At 52.7% G+C, this 18,658-nt stretch overlaps 1 protein-coding gene across 1 annotated transcript in view; it reads left to right on the top strand.

Annotated features, from left to right (window-relative positions):
* JPH3 (junctophilin 3) overlaps positions 1 to 17,399 on the top strand; it is a 56,321-nt gene extending 38,922 nt beyond the window's left edge. Inside the window, exons 4-5 of the mRNA XM_074158012.1 lie at positions 5,110 to 6,029; positions 17,269 to 17,399. Of these exons, the coding sequence (XP_074014113.1) occupies positions 5,110 to 6,029; positions 17,269 to 17,349 (1,001 nt within the window). The 3' untranslated portion in view covers positions 17,350 to 17,399. The remainder of the gene's footprint in view (positions 1 to 5,109; positions 6,030 to 17,268) is intronic.
* Positions 17,400 to 18,658: the final 1,259 nt, after the last annotated feature.

Genomic DNA, 18,658 nt, shown 5'->3' with positions numbered 1-18,658 from the left:
CTTAAATACCTCCAGGGATGGCGACTCCACCACCTCCCTGGGCAGGCTGTTCCAGTGCCTGACCACTCTCTCAGTAAAGTAATTCTTCCTAATATCTAATCTAAACCTCCCCTGCCACAACTTCATACGATTTCCTCTGGTCCTGTCATTATTCCCTTGGGAGAAGAGGCCAACACCCACCTCTCTACAACCTCCTTTCAGGTAGCTGTAGAGAGCAATGAGGTCCCCCCTCAGCCTCTTCTTCTCCAAACTAAACATGCCCAGTTCCCTCAGCTTCTCCTCACAGGACTTGTTCTCTAGACCCCTCACCAGCTTGGTGCCTCTCCTCTGGACAAGGTGTTGGGAAAATGCACATTTGAGGTTTGCTTGGTGGCTCTTCCTCCCTTCCATCATCTTTGACATTTCTTGCCGGTTTGTCCCAATTTTTGCTCATTGACGAGAGGCTCGGGCTCAGCAAAGGCTCAGGGAGGAGGAAGCCGAAGCGAAGCCATGGTCGGGCAGGGGTCTGCAGCCGGTGGGCACGTAGGGAGGATTCGCCCCCACAAAAGCTGCGCCGAACCGGGAGCGAGAGAGGCTGCGGCGAGTGGGAGTGGAAAGCTCCAAGTCCCCACAGCAATAATTAACATAGTAATTAATATATGTGAATGGTTTTATTCAAAAGTTTTCCTGCACCGAACCCTCATTAGGAGGCGTCTATCATTATTTTCTCCCCCTTCCAGCTCTCTAACTGAAGATTACTCATTCGGCTTAATTGCTCCAGGGGCTGGTGCCGGTGACTCATGTCGGCGGTGCCGTTCCCCGAGGCCGGGGAAGAGGGATCGTTGCATCTTTTGGACCAGCCAGCCCATGCACGAGTCCTCACTTAACCACGGCGCGGAGGCTGCGGGGGCGGCCGGGGGCATCCCACGGCTCAGCAGCGATGAGCCAGGCAGAGAGTTTGAGGTCTGGCTCCAGCCGTGAACCTGCCCAAGCCGGGGTGGCGTGTGTCACAAACCCCCATCCGGGACACGGTCACCTGCGGATGGGTGTTTTGGGGGGACAGAGCGTGCAAAGCCCCTCACAGCCAAGCCCCCCCCCCCCCAGTTCTCTGCTGGCTGGAAGAAGGCGCAGCCCTGTTCAAACCCCCCTCAGCATTTCTCCTCCTGCAGACGTCCAATTTGTATATCAGAGATCTGAGCTTTTTCTCAGGGCTGCGCGGTCCCAGGGGCTTCTTCAGCCCTGAGATATTCCTCATCTCCATTTCCTCTTGCCAAGACACTTTGCTGTTTTAAATCACCTCTTGAAAAGATATTTTTAGGTAATACATTTTTTACTAGCTTCCAGACAGGGACATGGTGCTTGACTTGTGTTGGGGCTTGTGTTTCTGGTGCTCACGTCTGGGTGGGTTGCGTGTGAGTGAAGCGGGGGGGGGTTGGGGGGGGCCGGGTTGGGGGGAGGGAAGGAGTTTCCACTTAGAGCACATTAAAAAACAAACACACCATCCAAGACGTGTTGGGAAACCTGGGAAACCAAGTCAGGCAGATAATAGCTGTGAGCAGCCGCGTCACCCCACAGACCTCGTAACCCCAGGCTGCAAAGGGCTGGGGGGTGGGGGGGCTGGCTGGGGGGAGCAGCCACAGGGATGGGGTGAGCTGCTGACACACTGCACGGTGATGCAGGGGCTGGATGTGCCCATCTCGCACAGTGCTGCAGGCACTGCTTGTCACCCCGCAACTTGCGCAGCAGCGGGGGTGTAGGACGTGCCCCCCTTGCACAGCATCAGGGGTGCGGGATGTGCCCCCCTTGCACAGCATCAGGGGTGTAGGATGTGCCCCCCCCTTGCACAGCATCGTGGGTGCAGGATGTGTCCCCCTCACACAGTGCTGTGGGTGCTATGTGCCACCCACCTTTGCAGCATCTCAGGGGGGTTCATGCCCACCTCAGCCTCGTGTCCCCAGCCGTCCTGGCCCAGAGCACCCCACGGTGCAGCCCCTGTTCGAACAGACACAGACTCCAGACCAGCAAGCACCTGCTCCGGCTCCAGCAACCCCAGACATGCCACAGCAGTGCCTCAAGGCCTTTACCTGGAAAAAAACAAAAATATTCCTGCTCAATACCCTGCACCACCCTCTCCCCTGTGGTTTTGCATCTCTGTTGGCCGGGGGGATCTTCCATGTCCCCACCATGCTCACTGCGGTTGTGCCTCCCCGGTTCCTGGCTCTGCCGGACGCCCCTGGCCATGGCTGCCAGCAGGGTCAGAGGATGGGCTGGATGAAATGACTCCCCCAAGGTGGTGGCAGCACATCGGTGGCAGAGGCAGGAGCTTGGCACCGCTCCCAAACCCCGTACGTGGGTCCGCAGCACCGCAGCCGGGCACGGCTGCCTCCATCCTGCTGGAAATCCAGATTTGGTGCTCCGCATCCTCCTTCGCGCTCTCACAACCGTTCTTCCAGGAACATCACGTGCTCCGCAACTAATTTTAGCTCAGAATAATTGTTGCACATCCTTGGGTGTCGAAAGCCGGCAAGACGGCACCGTGCATCTGTCGAGTTCCTCCGCAAATGCCTGCATCCCTGTGAGGCACCAGGGCTGGAGGGGCGGCCGTGCCACAGCATCACTGGCCCCCGCTTATCCAGGAGCCCCAGCCAGGGGCTACAAAACTCAGGGAATTAACCCATGGAGAGGCAGAATTACTCAGCTCATTGCAGGTCCAGGTGGGAAAGATTTAGTACGAGAAGGTGCTTAATAACGTGGTCTCTGGTGTGGGGCTCTGGGGTGAGGACGCTGGAGCATCACTGGGCTTTCTTGCCTCCATCATGGGACTCAGAGGTCCAGGGAAGATGGGGGTCAGAGCTAAGGTGCAGGAGCAGTGAGTGCAGCAAGGCTGTGGCTGGTTGTGCCCTTGGAGATCGGCTTTGGAGTCACCAGAGCTGGTGGGAAGCTTTCAAGCCCCTACACCTCCAGCCTGAGACAAACAGGGACACCCCAAGTCTTGGGTGAGCCTATTTCAATCGCTGGCTTTACAGCTTTCTCATATGAAGTCTGTTATTCCCTTCCTGCCTCAGTTTCCCATCTGTGATACTGGAGGGTGGCTGGAACGGGAATGTCTCAACAACGGCCACAAAACCAGTCTGTATTTTTCCCCAGAGACAGTTATTCTGCATGAAAACAGAGGGGGTGAACTCCACGTTCCTCCTTCACCACAATTTCCCACCACTACGAGGATTTCTCAAGGGCCCCAGGTGAATCCCGGGAGGTTCAGTCTCCCACTGACAAACAGGGACACAGGGGACAAACTTAAGACTGAACTGAGTATTGTCCCAAAACACGAACAGAATTTTCTGTGGCAAATAATACCAAAAAAATTGGCAGTCATTAGAAGGCCAACTTCCCGTTGAGAAATTGCTTCTGTAGCAAATTTCTAAGCAGCCTTGTTGCTATTTACCTCCCCTGCAAGTGCTTCGATGGGGACATCTGTCCCCACGCTCCCAGCATCCCCCGCATGTATCCGGACCACGGCGCGGTGGGATGTGGGGACGGCTGCGGGCGAAGGCACATCCCGGCGGCAGCAGCTCCCCAAGAAGATGCCATAGAGAAAATTACTCAGCAGAAGTGGAGAGATTAGAGCAGGAGCTTCAGAGCATTTATTTTTAAACCATGGTAAGAAATTGAGTTCTTCCTTTTTGAGACTCATTTCTTGTCTAGCCATAGCAATTGCAATTAGATGCATTTCAGGGGCATTAGGCAGTTAATATATTTATCAAATTATTCACGTAATTTAGCATGCCTTTAGCTGGGAACAACTATGCCTTGAGAGAGTAGAAGGAGAATTAACCGCTATTAGCTTGTACCCCCTTGAAATAATTTGGTGTTTCATCTGTGATTAATAAGTTGCAGGGTTTTTTTCTAATTGTCCGGAGAAGCGACATGTTTCTTGCCAGCTGGTCACCTCCAGCAGAAGACACTCAACTGTGTTTAAGTCTCTGTCCCCGGGGAGACATCGTCTGGGGTGTCCTCTGGGCTCAAAGGGAAGGAAGTGCATTCAGCATGGTAAAGATAAGATGTTCTTATCTTTAAAGATACGGTGTATATTTTACTCATATAGCCCTGAGCACCCTACCTTGCTCCTGCCTAAACATGTGAGGCACGACCGCCCGTGTGCTCTCCATCACGTCCAGCAAGGGGGGGCTGAGTGGCAAAATGACCGTGTCCTCCTGGTGCGTGTGGGGCAGGAAAGCTGTTCCATGTAGGGTTTATGGTTTTTTTTCTTGATGAGAGGCTTGCACATCTGCCCAGAGGGGACCATCTCCCTCTGAAAGCTTTGAGATGAGATTGCCCTTCTGAAACCAAAGCTGATGTGTTTCCCGCCCGGGGAGGGGTGTGAAAGCTGTCGGCAGTGAGCCGGGCACGGGGTGATGCCAGCAGTGCTGGCACAGGGCATGGGGTGAGCCGTGGGCTGCCACCAGCTCCATCTCAGATTTGCCCTCTCGTGCCTGAAAACTGGGTTTGGAGCTGATGGGAAAAGGTGGTGAGATGGATACCCCAAAAAAAGGTCAATGGGTAGGGAGATAACCCCCTTAGTGGGGTTGGAGTGGCTGCTTGCACAGCGCAGGGATGGTGCCGTGGAGCAACGCAGGCTGCTTTCGAGTGGGGCTGCCAGCTCCTGCATCCCTGCAACCCCCCGGGGAGAGCGGGGCTGCGGGCAGAGCGCAGACAGGGCCCGGGCTCCTCTGCCTGCACAGGGCTCCCAGCAGGAGCATCCCAAGTGGCTTCCCCACATCACTGGGTCTTTTCCTTGTAATAAATACGCACGGTCCCTCCACGCATGTCCCCAAGCGAGCAGGGATCCTGTCGGGCTGCAGCCGCTTCCACCGCGCTGCTCTGCGGATGCTGGGAGCGACGGCAGGTTTGGTGTAAATCCAGCGATGCCTTTTCTCTCGGTCTAGTAGCAGAAGCCGTTTATTGTGCGACACTGCTGCTGTCCCCATCTTGCCCCGCGGTTTCCCCGCCGTCCAACACTCGCAGCCCTATTCTTTGACACGAAAAGCCTGGTGGGCGCCCACAGAATGGAAATAATCCTGTTGCTTTTCTCTCTCCCTCTCTCTTTTCTCTTAACGACTGCACAAAAAGGGCTCGAATGCCAGAGACCGAAGCGCCAGAACTCGAGCGATGACATTGAGGTCCTCTCCACCGGGACGCCTCTTCAGCAAGAGAGCCCCGAGCTGTACCGCAAAGGGACCACCCCGTCCGACCTGACTCCCGATGACAGCCCGCTGCAGAGCTTCCCTGCCAGTCCCTCCTCCACGCCGCCCCTGGGTCCTTCCTGCAGGAACAAGAGCGCTCACTTCTCCAGGCAGGTCTCGGTGGACGAAGAGCGGGGTGGGGAGATCCAGATGTTGCTGGAGGGACGTGGCGGGGATTACTTGCGCCCCAACAGCTGGAGCGAAGAGAAGGTCAGCGGGACTCGCGGCGTGAGAAGCGGGACGCTGCGCAGCGGTCAGCTGGGGTCAGCCTCCATCCCCGAAGACTACAGAGGTCGGAGTGGAGGACACAAACATTCGGCCTCCAACCACAAGCAAAGAGAGAGGTGGACAGATTCCCCAGCCACGGTTTCATGGACTTCCCACCACAGGTCCCACAACCACAGCTCAGGGAGCTCCAAACTGCTTGAGCTCGACGAGGAGAAGATGAGCAATTACGAGATGGAGATGAAGCCCCTCATGAGGATGGATTCTTATATGCAAGAGATTCACACCCAAAAAAGACACTATAGCAAAGGAGGACCCTGCAGGAGCATGGCTGACGACCACCGCGGGGAAGACCGGGGCTTCGGGGTTCAGAGACTGCGGTCTAAGTCCCAGAACAAAGAGAATTTCAGGCCAGCTTCTTCTGCTGAACCCACCGTGCAGAAACTGGAAAACCTGAGATTCGGGGACAAAGCTGAACCTCGGCTACTAAGGTGGGACTTAACCTTCTCCCCGCCACAGAAATCTTTACCTGTTGCACTAGAATCTGAAGAGGACAATGGGGATGCGCTCAAATCCAGTACGGTAAGTAGACAAAATTGTGTGTTGAAATCCAGCCCGTGCTGGAAGTTGGTATGGGGTTTTCTCTGCAGACTCTTGGTGGGAGCAGCAGGTTTTTCACTGGACTGTGTGAGCAGCAAGTTTGAGTTGGTTTTGCAACCCAGTCCTGGGGCCAACAATAAAATAACTGGGATTTTGAGCACTCACCTGGTGGAAAAGCTGCAGGAGTAGGCAAGGTGTTGGTGATGCTTCCTTACGGTGAGGTTACGGCAGCAGAACTTCACGCTGGCCCAAGAGCGTGGTGGGACCCTGCTGCGACATCAGGGCTTAAATGCTGGTAGCTGGGTATTGTGTCAACCTGCAGCAGCTCTCCGTCACTCTGCCACTGTGTGATGGCGCTGCCTGTGGAAGCAGTGGCCTTGTCACCACATTGTACTGGAGACCTGACCCGGGTGGAGGAGGGAACCATGGTCATGGAGCAGGGGACGTTGCAAAGGGGTTGCATTCCTGAGCTGACCACTGCTCGGGTTGTGCTGTACTGATCTGCACGATGCGACACAGCTCAGTTTTTTTGGTGTGTAGACACTGCTGAGCCAGGAGGGGGTACCAGCCCATCGGGGGGGATGCAACGTGAAAGGGTCTCGGCAAACTGCAGACAAGAGGGTGCAATTCAGGCAGGATACCGAGGCAGGGAAAGCGACAGGCAAGTACAGCAAGGGCAGTGGACTATTAGAGCTCTGCAGGTCAGGGTGATACAGCCAAACGTCACCCTGGACCGTCACTCTACTGTGAAGAACACAAGTGTGCTTTCTAAGCTGGAGTACAGCCTATGGGACCCAGAGGATAACCCCTAGGGAGACATCTGGTCCTGGGCTCCTCATTTTGGGAGACAAGGACACATTGGGCTTTGACAACTGGCTCTGGGAAGAGCTGGAGGTGTTCAGGCCAGAGAAGAGGAAACAGAGCGATCTTCAGACACATAAAACAGGTACTGCATAGTGGAAGGGAATAATCTGTTCTTGATGAACAGAATTAATGGGCTTAAATTCAAGCTTCAGAGGCAGTGATGAGCCATTCGCCATTACTAGTGAGTTGAGGGCTGGAATAAATTGCCTGAGGAGGCCATGGTGGCTGGGAGGTGGTCTAAGACCTGCTTGGACATCTGCAGCTCAGATATAACTTGGATGGAGCCGAACCTGCCTTGGGAGAAGGCTGAGCTGTGTGATTTACAGGTCCTTTCCAAGCCCTGGTTTTTGGTGATTCCTGGACTTACCGTTGATAGGAACTTCCTCACTTGTTCTCACTGTTGGCTCAGAATTGCTAGGAGAGGTGATGGGGGTCTGATGGGAGCAGTGGGGAAGCCACCACCGCTCCAAATTGCCCCTTGTTGAGTCAGGACCAAACACAGGGCAGGGCTGGAGGGGTCCCGTGCTGCTGGATGTCCCACAGCCCAGGCCAGACCTACACAGGAGAAAGAGAAAATCTCTAGCAGTCAGGTGTTACAGAAGAAAGGAGCTAAATCTCCCTGTCAGGGCAGGAGACGATGACGCTTGGTTGGTTGGGAGACTGGGATCATGAAAATGAAATGACATTTGTCAGTCGGGCCAAAAGTTTGGGCTGGAGGCATCGTGGTCTGTAATGTATGATCCCCGTTGCTGTACCTACAGCATCCCCGCTCCTCCGGCTGCCTGCCAACGGCTCCGCCGGCAGAGCAAAGGTGCCGGCACCTGCAGCCGAAGGATGAGAGCGAAGAAGTGGGAGAGAGGAGAGAGCGGTGACATCTGCAGCCCGTGAGCAGCCGGGCTGCAGGAAGGACTAAGTTACAGATCTGCCACGGTTTCCCTGCTGTGGCTGTGGATAAATCACCCCCACACACAGCCTCGGTAGCTCTCTGCCTTCCTATTCATCTTGCAAGCTGCGGCGCAGGCTCGAGAGCACCCACACAGCATTTAAGAAGAGCTGAACACAGTGTGTTTGCTGGTGGACGGCACCGTAGGACACATCTTGCCAGTCCAGAAAAAAAAAAAAGAGCTGCAAGTGAAGCCAGCCCCGAGCACACGAGCGGGTGCCGAGGCCAGACCGGGCTGTCCTTACCTGCTAGCATCTGTGTCTCTGAAGCACTAGAGAAATGACAGGCAGCATTCAGAGCCTGACAGGCTTTCAGAGGGGGAAAGCAGCAGCAGTAATTGCAGGGACATCAACCCTGTTGAGGTCTGTGGGACTTGCAGATGGTCCAGCACCTTTGAGAACGTGGCCTCACGCGGCAGGCAAGGAGCTGGGAGAGACGCGGGTCCCCAAGGAGGAATGAAACCACCATTTCTCCTCGCTGAGAGGCAGGCGTTCCTCGGGGAGATGGCTGGCACAAGCAGCCCTGGTGTCTCTCCCCACCCAGCCCGAGTCAGACGCGCTGCTGAGGCTCCTCATCACACACCAACCTCCAGCCCCGGGGGGGGAGGGCTTGAGCTGCGGCGCTGGAGGTAAATAGCCACTAATGCAACATAGCATTAACAGCTATTTCGAGCGAGTCCTGGGCACTAACGAAGGGGCAGAGCCTGCACGGAAAGGCACACAGAAAAGCCATTAGGATGCACATCATACTTTTTAAGTGCTGTAGCTGTGAAGCAGCATGTTCAGTTTTCTCACATTCATAACCGAGGGTGGAACAGATGGCGAAGGTTTGGGAGGAAGCTAATGTAATACAGAGGAAGAGATAATATGTGGATTTAAATAACCTACAATGCCAGCAACAATTTGTTCTAGCAAGAATTGCACTGTGCTAGCAGGGTTTTGTTCCATGTGGCCTGGCGGGGAGGGGGGTCATCGGGCAGGAGCAGGGGAAGGGGGTGTAGGAGAGGAATGGGAGGTGCAGGGATTTGTATTCCAACCTCCCGCCCGACGCCGTGACCTTGCCTGCTCCGGCCGTCAAGGATCTCAAAGCATTTCAAACTTCAGCAAGCATAGTGAGTCCCTGAGGAAGAGGAGGGGAAGGTCTGAGCGGGAAGGATTTATCCCACAGTCCCCACATCCACCCCCCTCTCAGCTTGCTTGGCCGTGGAAAAAAAAAAACCCAAAACACCGCATCCTGCTCACGCTCCAGGTCTTTTCATGCAGAATTAAGGCTCCCCAACTTCCCCAAAGCCCCATTTCTCACGGTAGCCCAAAATACCCCTCCCGACGCCCAGCAGCGAGCCTCCAGCGCCCAGGCGAGCCCTGGGAAGGGCTGGCTATGCGCACGCGTGTGCGTGCACGCGTGTGTGCCCACGCCGTTTCAGCTTGCCTGACAGCCTGCTTCCCTGCGATCCGCAGCACCGCCATCTGTGAAGCTGCTCACTGAAAAAGGCATTTCTCATCTCCCAGGCAGCTGGGCTGTTTCAGAAAGGTGCCTGCCGATGAAGGGGAAGGATGCTTTTAGCTGAGAAGGGCTATTTTTGCCCTACCTGGAGTATCCCTGAGCAGAAGTGAGGTCAGCCTCACAGTTTAGCTTGTTTTAAAAATAATCAGCCATAAACCAGCTCTACAGATGCCATCGATGAGGCCGGTGGGTTGGCTCTGTGTTGGAGTGCCAGCTCCAGCTTCAAGAGCTGACACACCTCTAGCAGTGCTTGTGGGAATGGGATAGGGATGCAGGTCTCGCAAAAATGCAGCCTTAAATTTATCACTTCTCTCCCCACACCTCTTGCTTGCTTTCTTAGAAAAGAGGCTGGAACAGCTTGGGGAGGTCCCTTGGTGTCCAGCCTCTCGCAGTGGGTGCCCAGGTCGGGATGCAGACCTTTAGACTTATAGGTTGCTACATGAGCTACAAGACCTTTGTTCTTATCGGTCATTTTTCGCCAGTCCCTAAAAAAGAGGCTCCCAGAACCCCCCTTCATTGGTGCTGCACATCAGTAACTGAAAATTGCTCTTATAAAGGTCATTTCTTGAGGCCACCGCTCGATAACATTGATGAAATTCAGCCCTGCTTGGTGTTCGCTATCAGGGGACTTTGGGGTTTCAGGGTCATCAAGCCGGCGCTACAGTCATACAAACGCTTCAAAATTACATTTAAAGCCACCTGCTCTTTCTGTGTCTGTGTGTGCACTGACCCCTGCGCGCACAGAACAAACTCACATCAATTGTCATCCTTCGGGCAGATGAAAACGGAAACCAACGCGCCAGGACTAGTGTCGGTGTTGTCGGATTAAGGGACTTAGATGAACGTCACCATCCTTTCTGGCCTTAAAGGCCCACGAGGTGCAAAGCTCAAGCCTGTGCCCGAATGCTTCACAGGTTCCTAGAGCCTTTGAGAAGATCTAAAACGGGAAAGGAAAAAAGGAATTGTTGAGATACTGGAAAGGGAAAGAGGTTTTCTAAAATACCAGCAACACTTTTATCCATCAGCACAGAACACATCACATTTTTAGGGTTGGGGAAAAAAAAGAATACATCTCCTTTTCTGCAGGTGCTGAACATCTGCAGCTTCTAAAAGGGAAAAGAAGTGTTTTAGGCGCAGAGGTCCTCAGCGTGCCTGCGAGGAGGGCCAGTGCTCAGGCACAAATGGAGCCTGATTCATCTGCCTGTCCTCATTTAGCAGGAGCAACCATGGACATTTAGATGAAGACTTCTAGGGACACGCTGTGGTCTCACTAAAGGCACCCTGGAGATGTAAGTAGGCTCGAGACTTGGCCCTTTAAAAACCCCCTGTCTCATCTTTTCGAGAAAGCCTGACGGTAGGGCAGCAGCCAAAATAAAAAAAACAACCCCCGCCCCGGCCACCCCTGACATTTTCTTCCATTGTCACATGCTGTCGGATGAAATCCCAGTGGTCTCAGCTGTTTGCTATCGGTGCTGCCTCTTACTGCAAACAAACTGGGGGAAGTGGCTGCAGCAAATGGGGTTTGAAAGACCCCTGCTGGGTTAGGGATCACGGAGAGACCCCCTCGTTGCCTCCGGGTACCTGCCAGGGAGGCGGGGAGGGATTCCAGCGGCTGCAGCATCTTCCTCGCTCGCTCTGTGCGAGGGGCGTATTTTCCATCAAGATATTCTGAGCAGGTTTCGCTGTCGCTGGGGAAAGCGAGGAGGAGGCAGCCAATCTGCAGAGCGCAGGGCTCTGCCGGAGCCTGCCGTGCAGCCGGGGACGAGGGAGGATGCCCAGGGAATGGGGGCTCAGCCCAGGCTTCCACGGAGCAAGGTGGGGGGACGGAGCACGGGAGCTTGCCCCAGAAACGGCACCTCCCTGCTGATACGGGCGATGGACCCTGCCTTTTCCAGTGGCTGTGGGGTTATTCTTGAAGGGATTGACCTCGAGGCGGAGAGTTTTCTTCAGGAAAGTTAGGCACCTTTAGCCCTAAAGAGTGTAAAATGAGATAAAAATAACAGCTGGCTGTTCCCTCTGTCCCAAATGGGCACCTACTGCTTGAATTGTGAAGCTTCACCTGCATCTCAGCCTGGCCTCGATGCCGTGCACGGAGATGCTCCCGTCTACGTGCCTTCGGACCAGTCTGCTGGGAAAGGGGCCTGGGAACTTTTTTGTGGCTAGCTTCCTTGGGACTAAACCCTGTGGCTTGTCCCTATGGTCCTCTCAGTCTTCCTGCTTCAGGTTTTTTCCATTTACTTGTTTTTCCCCCCATCGGGAGCCTCCCCCAGGTCCCCTTACAAACACAGGTGTGTCTGGGTTTTCCTTATTTCCCTCATCTCGAGCAAACAGGTTCAAATCCCCAATCCCAAACGGCCGTGGCACGTACACGTGTCCGTACAAGAATAAGCTATAATTGCGTGGGAGACGCCCGCTCGCCATCACACCTCTAGAGATGAGCCGGGTCTGAGCGTCGCCGCAGGGGCTGCAGCGCGAGAGGGAAGAGCCATCACATGCAGAAAGCGAATGGTTTGGGGGTTGTCTCTCCTTAAAACAAATAATAATGGGAAGCTGTTCTTCCTCTAATCTCTTTCATGTACAGACATCGCAGGCAGTACTTGTAACAACACGAGGTAAATAATGTTCAGAGAGAAATGTGATGTTTAACTCGACAGGGTCCTTTTAAAACCCTTTTAATCTCAGGGCCCCTTTGATGTACCTGAAGAGAGCACCTCGCTGACTTTGCTCCTGTCATCCTGGATTCATTTTAGGGTTTTGAGCCCAACTCCACATCTCTTTCTAGCTTTGAAAAAGTTGGGGTCAGATGCCAGCTTTTGACCTCACGAGAACCAAAAATCTTAAAAACATCCTTATATCTCCAAACATATGGCTGGTTCCCGGCTACATAACGTGAGGACTGAACCAGAAGCAACAAAACAGTTCATTGAGAGGCACCATCTCGGGGCAAATCCCTGCGTTCGCTTCAGCCACCTGGGGTTTTTCTGCAGCTTTTCCCCATTCTACCCCACCGGTACCGAGTGCCCCTTCCTCCTACACGGGCACATCCAGCATCTCCCAGGCTCCCTTCCTGGAGTGGCGGGACATGCAGTAAATATGCTGGAGAAAGCAAAGTGAATCCCTTATGTTTCTTTTGCTAAATGCTCCTTAACCGTTTCACAGCAGCCTCTTCCTGGCAATTATGTGACAATTCAGCACAAATGTCACCGACCTGCTAAGTTTTCAGCACTTTCCGCAATGCTGAGGCTGGAAAACAATGCATATATATTTTTTGCTGATCCAAGTCCTTAGTAATTACACTTAATAGATCCCAGAGGGATTCCTAGGTAACCTGCACTATGGTTTCCATGGCAGAGAGACAGAGCTTGTACCCTGCGATAACACATAATAATGGATTGTTAATGCTTAAATTAATTATGCTACAATTGTATTTGTAAACCAGCTGTCCCTCGTATTCCCAGTAAGACTCGTGAGTTGCTACACAACAGCTAAGGGATAAAAACAAACAAGACGGAGGGGCAGCCACCATCAGAGCTGCCGTGTTCCAAAACCCACAGACTAGAGGAAACCTTCACTCATTACTTCTACAGCTACAATTAGTGCTATTAGTCCTGTGCCATAACAAGGGGTTATTCACATTTCAGTGTTTCCATAGGTTTGAGTCTGGGTTCTGTCTCTCTAAACTTTGGAGGGAATCTTAAAAGTCCCGGGAGACTATCCCTGTTGATACAGAAGGACCCTTTCCCCTAGCTGATACTGGTGTACACTGCCCATCCCTGGCAGATGCTTTCCTCCTCCCATGCAGGAGTCCAGGGATCTTATTATAAAAAATAAAAATAAAAAACAGTCCCAGCCCCAGAGTTGCCTTGTTTTGCTGATGAAATTTGCCATCGCCCAGTGTGCTGGATGATGCTCAGGCGCACCAGAGCTTTGATTGAATTTTTCCTTTCCTGGAGCCAGGCTGGTAACCATTCTGGGTGGAATTCGTCTCACGTCACTGGGTCTACAGACAGCCTAGATGGTTAGCGCAGACTAGATGTCTAACATTTAGACAGCTAAAATTGGGTGAGAGGACGCTGCCAACTGGCGTCTGCTTCCCAGTAAAGCAGGTTCTGGACTTGCGGGCACTGTGCTGGGAGGCAGCACGGCGTTTCGCAGCCGAGCCCCGTCTCCTGAATGACAGGCAGGGTAGTTTAAACAAATCTCCGCAGTTCCTGATGGCCTGCTTTAGCACTACTATTCCAGGGCTAAAGAGAGTGTTGTAGCCTTAAAAAAAAAAAAAAAAAAAGATAGATAAAAAAGAAAAGCTTCGCAGGCTGCTTGCTGTCTGTGACACACAAACCCCAGGCTCGGAAAATCAGCTCAACCTCTGGCTTTCTAGCACCCCAGAGCCTGCAATACCGCTGGCCTCGGGGGTTTCTTTGGGCTTTTCCAAGTCTCCGGAAGGCCAAAGATGAGATAAAACCCCAGCAAACTACTAAGGCAACATGCAAAGTTGCAAATCAAGGGCTATTTCTCTTCTTTCTAAAGGTGGGTGGCTCACGATAGAGGGCTAGCGTGTGGCATGAAGAGTTGTAAAAGCTGCTAGTTCTAAAATGCTGGCTGTAGCTGCAGTAAAAGGGAGTTCACTGACCTATTGCCAGGCTGGGCTCAGCAAAACATCTCTTCCAAAGCACAAACCCAGAAGTGATTCATCTTCTGCCTGGGCACTGAGCAGGAATCACTTCTTAGAAACAGATGACACATATCCCAGGACATCCTTGCCATCAAAGGCGAGAAGGGCAAGCGTTTCCTCTGAGCAGAGGTTAAGGCACAAAGACCTTACAAGTTAGAAATAAGCCAGACATAAGCATTTAGAAGTGCTGCAGGATTTGTAATTGGAGCTAAAACAGAAGCTTCAGAGTCACAAAGCTGCTTATCCACCAGCTGCCACAGGCAGGGCTCCAGCCCCTGCTAAGACACACTGGCATCTCACTGGGGGGAGCAGCCGTACCTGCAATTGCTGCGTGGAGAGCCCTTCCTGGAGTCAGCGTGGGGAAAAGGATGTTAAAAAGAGGGAACTGTAAAAAAAGAAGCAGAATTCGTAGGTTGTCAGACAGTCGGATTTGAGCTGCTCGGTTTGCAGAGACCCCTCCCAGGTCATCATCCTATTTCTGGGATGCTTTTGCTGGCAGATGTGGAAAACTCCACATACACGGCGGCAAAGCAGGCACCTTCTCCTGCCTCTGCGTTGAACAGGGGATGGCAGGATGCGAATAGGTGCAGACTGAACCAGGGAGCTGAGCAAAACAATCGTCCGTGGGAATCCAGTTGCTGCTGATGCTGTTGTGCACATTGACTCCCTCTGTTTTTCTAGAAAAGGGCACGACTTTGATGTAGTGGTTATAAATGAAGGGTGTGCTCCCTCCCTGGACACCACCCCACCAGCATCCTCTGAACACAAGTACCAAAGGGTTGTGATTTCGGTCAGTCCAACGAGTCCATCCCAAAGCGTCCATGTTTGTGAGGGTAAAGGTCAAACACCAGGGAATTAAGAAGCAGCCAGTCCCGCTCTATACCTTTTGTCAGGGAGGAGAAAGCAGCCTCCAGATGATCCTTGGCTCAGGTGTACAACTTTGCCTCCTTCACGGTATCGAAATGATCTAGTAGTCTGGGCAGAGCAGGGGCAGGAATGGCGGCTGCTTCTTTGGCAGGGGAAACCAAATGGCGAGTGGACCAAGCGCCAGCGAGAGCAGTTAAGTCCTCCCCTGGCTGCGAGGTGGAGGGAACCAAATGCATTTTGTGTCCCCGTGGTGCCCTGCCAACAGAAACAATGACAGTGATAATCACTCACAATCTGTTATTATATTAACACCAGCTCAAAAATCGTAAAACCCAATAATCTTTTGAAATGAAGCTAACCCCCCCCCAAATGTAAATAACACCCTGCATCGCCGCGCTTGGCAGCGACAGGGCCGGGGAAGAGGGGGGGGGGGGGAGGAGTGGCAACAAGGGGGGTGGTTTCTGCCTTTGAGAGGCTTTGCGTGGTGCAGGCGGAGAGATTTGCTGGAAGCAGCCAGGCGTGGATACCTGGCTGCCAGGAGAGGCTCTCCGCAATCCCTCCCTTTGGTTGGCTTCCTTTGACCCTGTTGCTAAGCTACAAATATGCCTTTCCAGCAAGCTCCAGCATCCTCGCTCCCACCCACTCCCAAATGCGAACTGAATCAGCCTGCTCAGAAGAGAAACCATCTCCGGCCAGCAAGGAGCTTTTTGCCTTTTTTTTTTTTTTTTTCCCTTTTTTTTTTTTTTTCCCCAGCAGCTCCGCAGAGCAGAACCAGGACTTGCTTAGAAAGGGTGCCCACCTCTGCCCCATGCCAACCCGAGGGCCACGGGGGCTTTGTGAGGAGGATGGGAGCACAGAGAAAAGCGTTTATACCACTCCAGGCGATTAGAGCTGGCACAGCTCCCTTGCTGCAAGAATAGACGAGGATACCAGCTACTCCGAGAAATAGCTACCACCTACCTGCACACACGCTCGCTCGCCCTGATGCGAGCCACGTTAACGCTTTAGGACAGCAAACGCTTCAGGGCAGGGACGAGGTGGCAGGGTGGATGTTTTTCTGACCGATGCTCTGCAGAAAAATGCGTTGGAGAGTTGTCTGCAGTCCCGATGCCAAGTGGTCTCTTCCCATCGTTCCTGGGATGCTAATAAGGTCCAACATCCACATCCTTGTCAGGTCCAACACAAGTTATCATCTGGGCTGCCTTTATGCTCAGTGGAAAGTAATGGGTGCTTCTGGGGTGCACCTCAACCCCCTAGGGTGGGTGTCTGACATGGGGCAGCTGCGGTGTGAGATGCTGCAGCAGTCTACATTGCAGCACAATGACTCCACATAGTCCCTGGGAGCTTAATTTGGTCCATGTGAACCTCAGAAAAGGAGCTTTCCCAAAATGTTGCCTTAACAGAGACCACCATGTGCTGGCCTGACTTTTGCCCTTCTCAGAATACCTGTACATCGTGTTTACTGGGGAACGTCCTTTGAAGACTCCTCCAAACCATCCCCAAACAACTAAATGACCTCATAGAATATTATTTCCTTTTTTTTTTTTTTTTTCTTTTTCATTGACCACCCCGGGTAAGCAACCAATTTTAGTTATTCTTTTAAGGCCAGATTTCCTGTGTACATGCCACGGGGGAGCCCATAAGCAACTCCTGTCTTAATCGATGGCTCGGGTGGGTTTGCATCCGGGTGTCTGCTCAGCAGACGCTGGGTCCGGAGCTCACGCTGGGACTTACCTGCCGTTTGTGCTGAAACACGACCGTAAACAGAGTCTGCCCCAGGAGTTGCAGGTCTATTGAGGCAAGTGGATAGAGAGTAAGTGTTGAAGCAGCTCGGAAAAGCAGGAGTCCGGCAGCTTTGCTGTCACTCGGGCACAAGAGGGACAGTGCTGCCAGGGATGCTGCGGGCCCCAAGAATGCCTTGGGCTATGGGTCAGTGTGGGGAGGGAGCAAAGGGGATCCTGGCAGAGCCCAGCTCATTTTGTTGGTGGAACAGGAGAGGGATTTTTGTCTGCCTTTGCAGAGTCAGAGGGCTGCCTTGGGAGGACACTGTGCTTAGATGAAAGAGCCAGGGGTGACCTGCTTATTGTCACAGGGACGGAGGCAACGGACCTGGGTTTAGTCTCTGCTTCTGCTGTTTGCTCACCTCCGAGGGGCAGATCTTTATTCACACCGTCCTCACGAAGGCAGCAGCCTGCGACAATTCAGCGAGGGTTACCAAGCGCTTTGGGGTCATTCGCAGGAGGCTGTAAATGGGCCATTTGGGGTCCACTCACCTGCAGACCCCCCCCGTCCTGTGGTGTTCCGGACCCAGCACAACCTTCGACAGTCTTTCAATGCGCCTTTTAACTCCTCTCCTTCTCTTTCTCTTCCAGGGCTCAGCTCCTATCCTGGTAGTCATGGTGATCTTACTAAATATTGGAGTCGCCATTTTGTTTATTAACTTTTTCATCTAATTCAAGACTGTCTTGTTTGCAAAAATAACAGTTACATGTATGAATGGGGGAAAAAAAAAAAAAAACAAACACAAACCAAACAACAACAACAAAAAGGGAAAAAAAAAATCATAACTCGAACTGTCCTACGACAATTTCCAAGTCTTTTCACAGAAGAACAACAAACGATCGAGTCTCACTCACAGTTTGCCTTTTTTCCTGGGTAATGTTTTTTGGATTTTAGCCAAAATTCTTTGCTTGTATAACACTATGCTGTGTGGCATGGCAAAATGCTATCAACACTCTGCCCCCCCAACACTGGAAAGGATGAGAAGGAATCCCAACAAAATAAAACCTCATTTCCCTTCCCCTCACTCCCAAAAAAATATATTCGTAACAACTGTAATGAACCCCAAAATGGAGACCAGATGAGGGGACCACGGGGAGAGTTTGTTTGAAGTATGTACGGGTCCTGTGATGCTCCAGGTTGAGTTTCCCAGGGAATTCCACAACAGCTTTAACGATAGAATAAATGGGAGAGAAAAGCGAAATCAGGCTTTTCTTCCTTCTCCCTTTGCAGAAGGAGAAACGTTGCTGTGAGAAGGAGGAGAGGAGGAGCACGGGGAAGGCACGAACCCCGTCTAGATGTGAAAGATGGGAGAAGGGCAACGGGCCCCATTTTGTTACTTGGTTTTTTTTAAAACAAAGCAGCAATTGGTGTTTTGCTAAATTTCTTGGGGCGGGGGGAGGGGGGGGGAACAGGGAACACAAGGTGTGAGCAGCAGCCTCACCACCCTCCTGCCTTCACTCCTCCTCCCCGGGCTGCTCCCCCCCACACCGTGGCAAAGCTGGAAAACCACCTAGTGCTACTTTTAATTTACAGCCAATTTCTCCTGGGTAAAAAGGTGTACCCGGATTCTCCCCCCCCCTCCCCCTCCAAAAAAAAAAAACCCCACAACCAAACCTTGCAGGCACCTTCAGCAACACGAATGGAGTAGCTGCTGGTCATCGTGCCGTGCCCACCAACACGCGAGGAGCAGCCTTACTTGAGCATCCCATCCCAAAACATGCATGCGCAGAGATGCCGGGGAGCAGACTGGTGGGGAGGGACCGGGGAGAGAGGGCTCGACTCTGATCCACTTAGGCTACAATAAAGCGAAATAAAGCAAAATAAGAGGAAAATGGTTTTTCAAAGGCATCTGGGGAGGAGCACTGGAGCATGTCCCAGAGAGGAGGGAGAGGGTGGTGGGTTTGTCTCTTACATCTTGCTGTGGACTGTTTCAGACATCATGCTTGGGCTCTGAGCATGTAGTATTTTGCACTTTGTAAT

Source organism: Numenius arquata, chromosome 13 (genome assembly GCF_964106895.1).
Source record: "Numenius arquata chromosome 13, bNumArq3.hap1.1, whole genome shotgun sequence".
In the NCBI taxonomy this organism is placed as follows: Eukaryota; Metazoa; Chordata; class Aves; order Charadriiformes; family Scolopacidae; genus Numenius; species Numenius arquata.
Note: the sequence above shows the minus strand (reverse complement) of the source record. Positions and strands in the feature narration are given on the sequence as shown.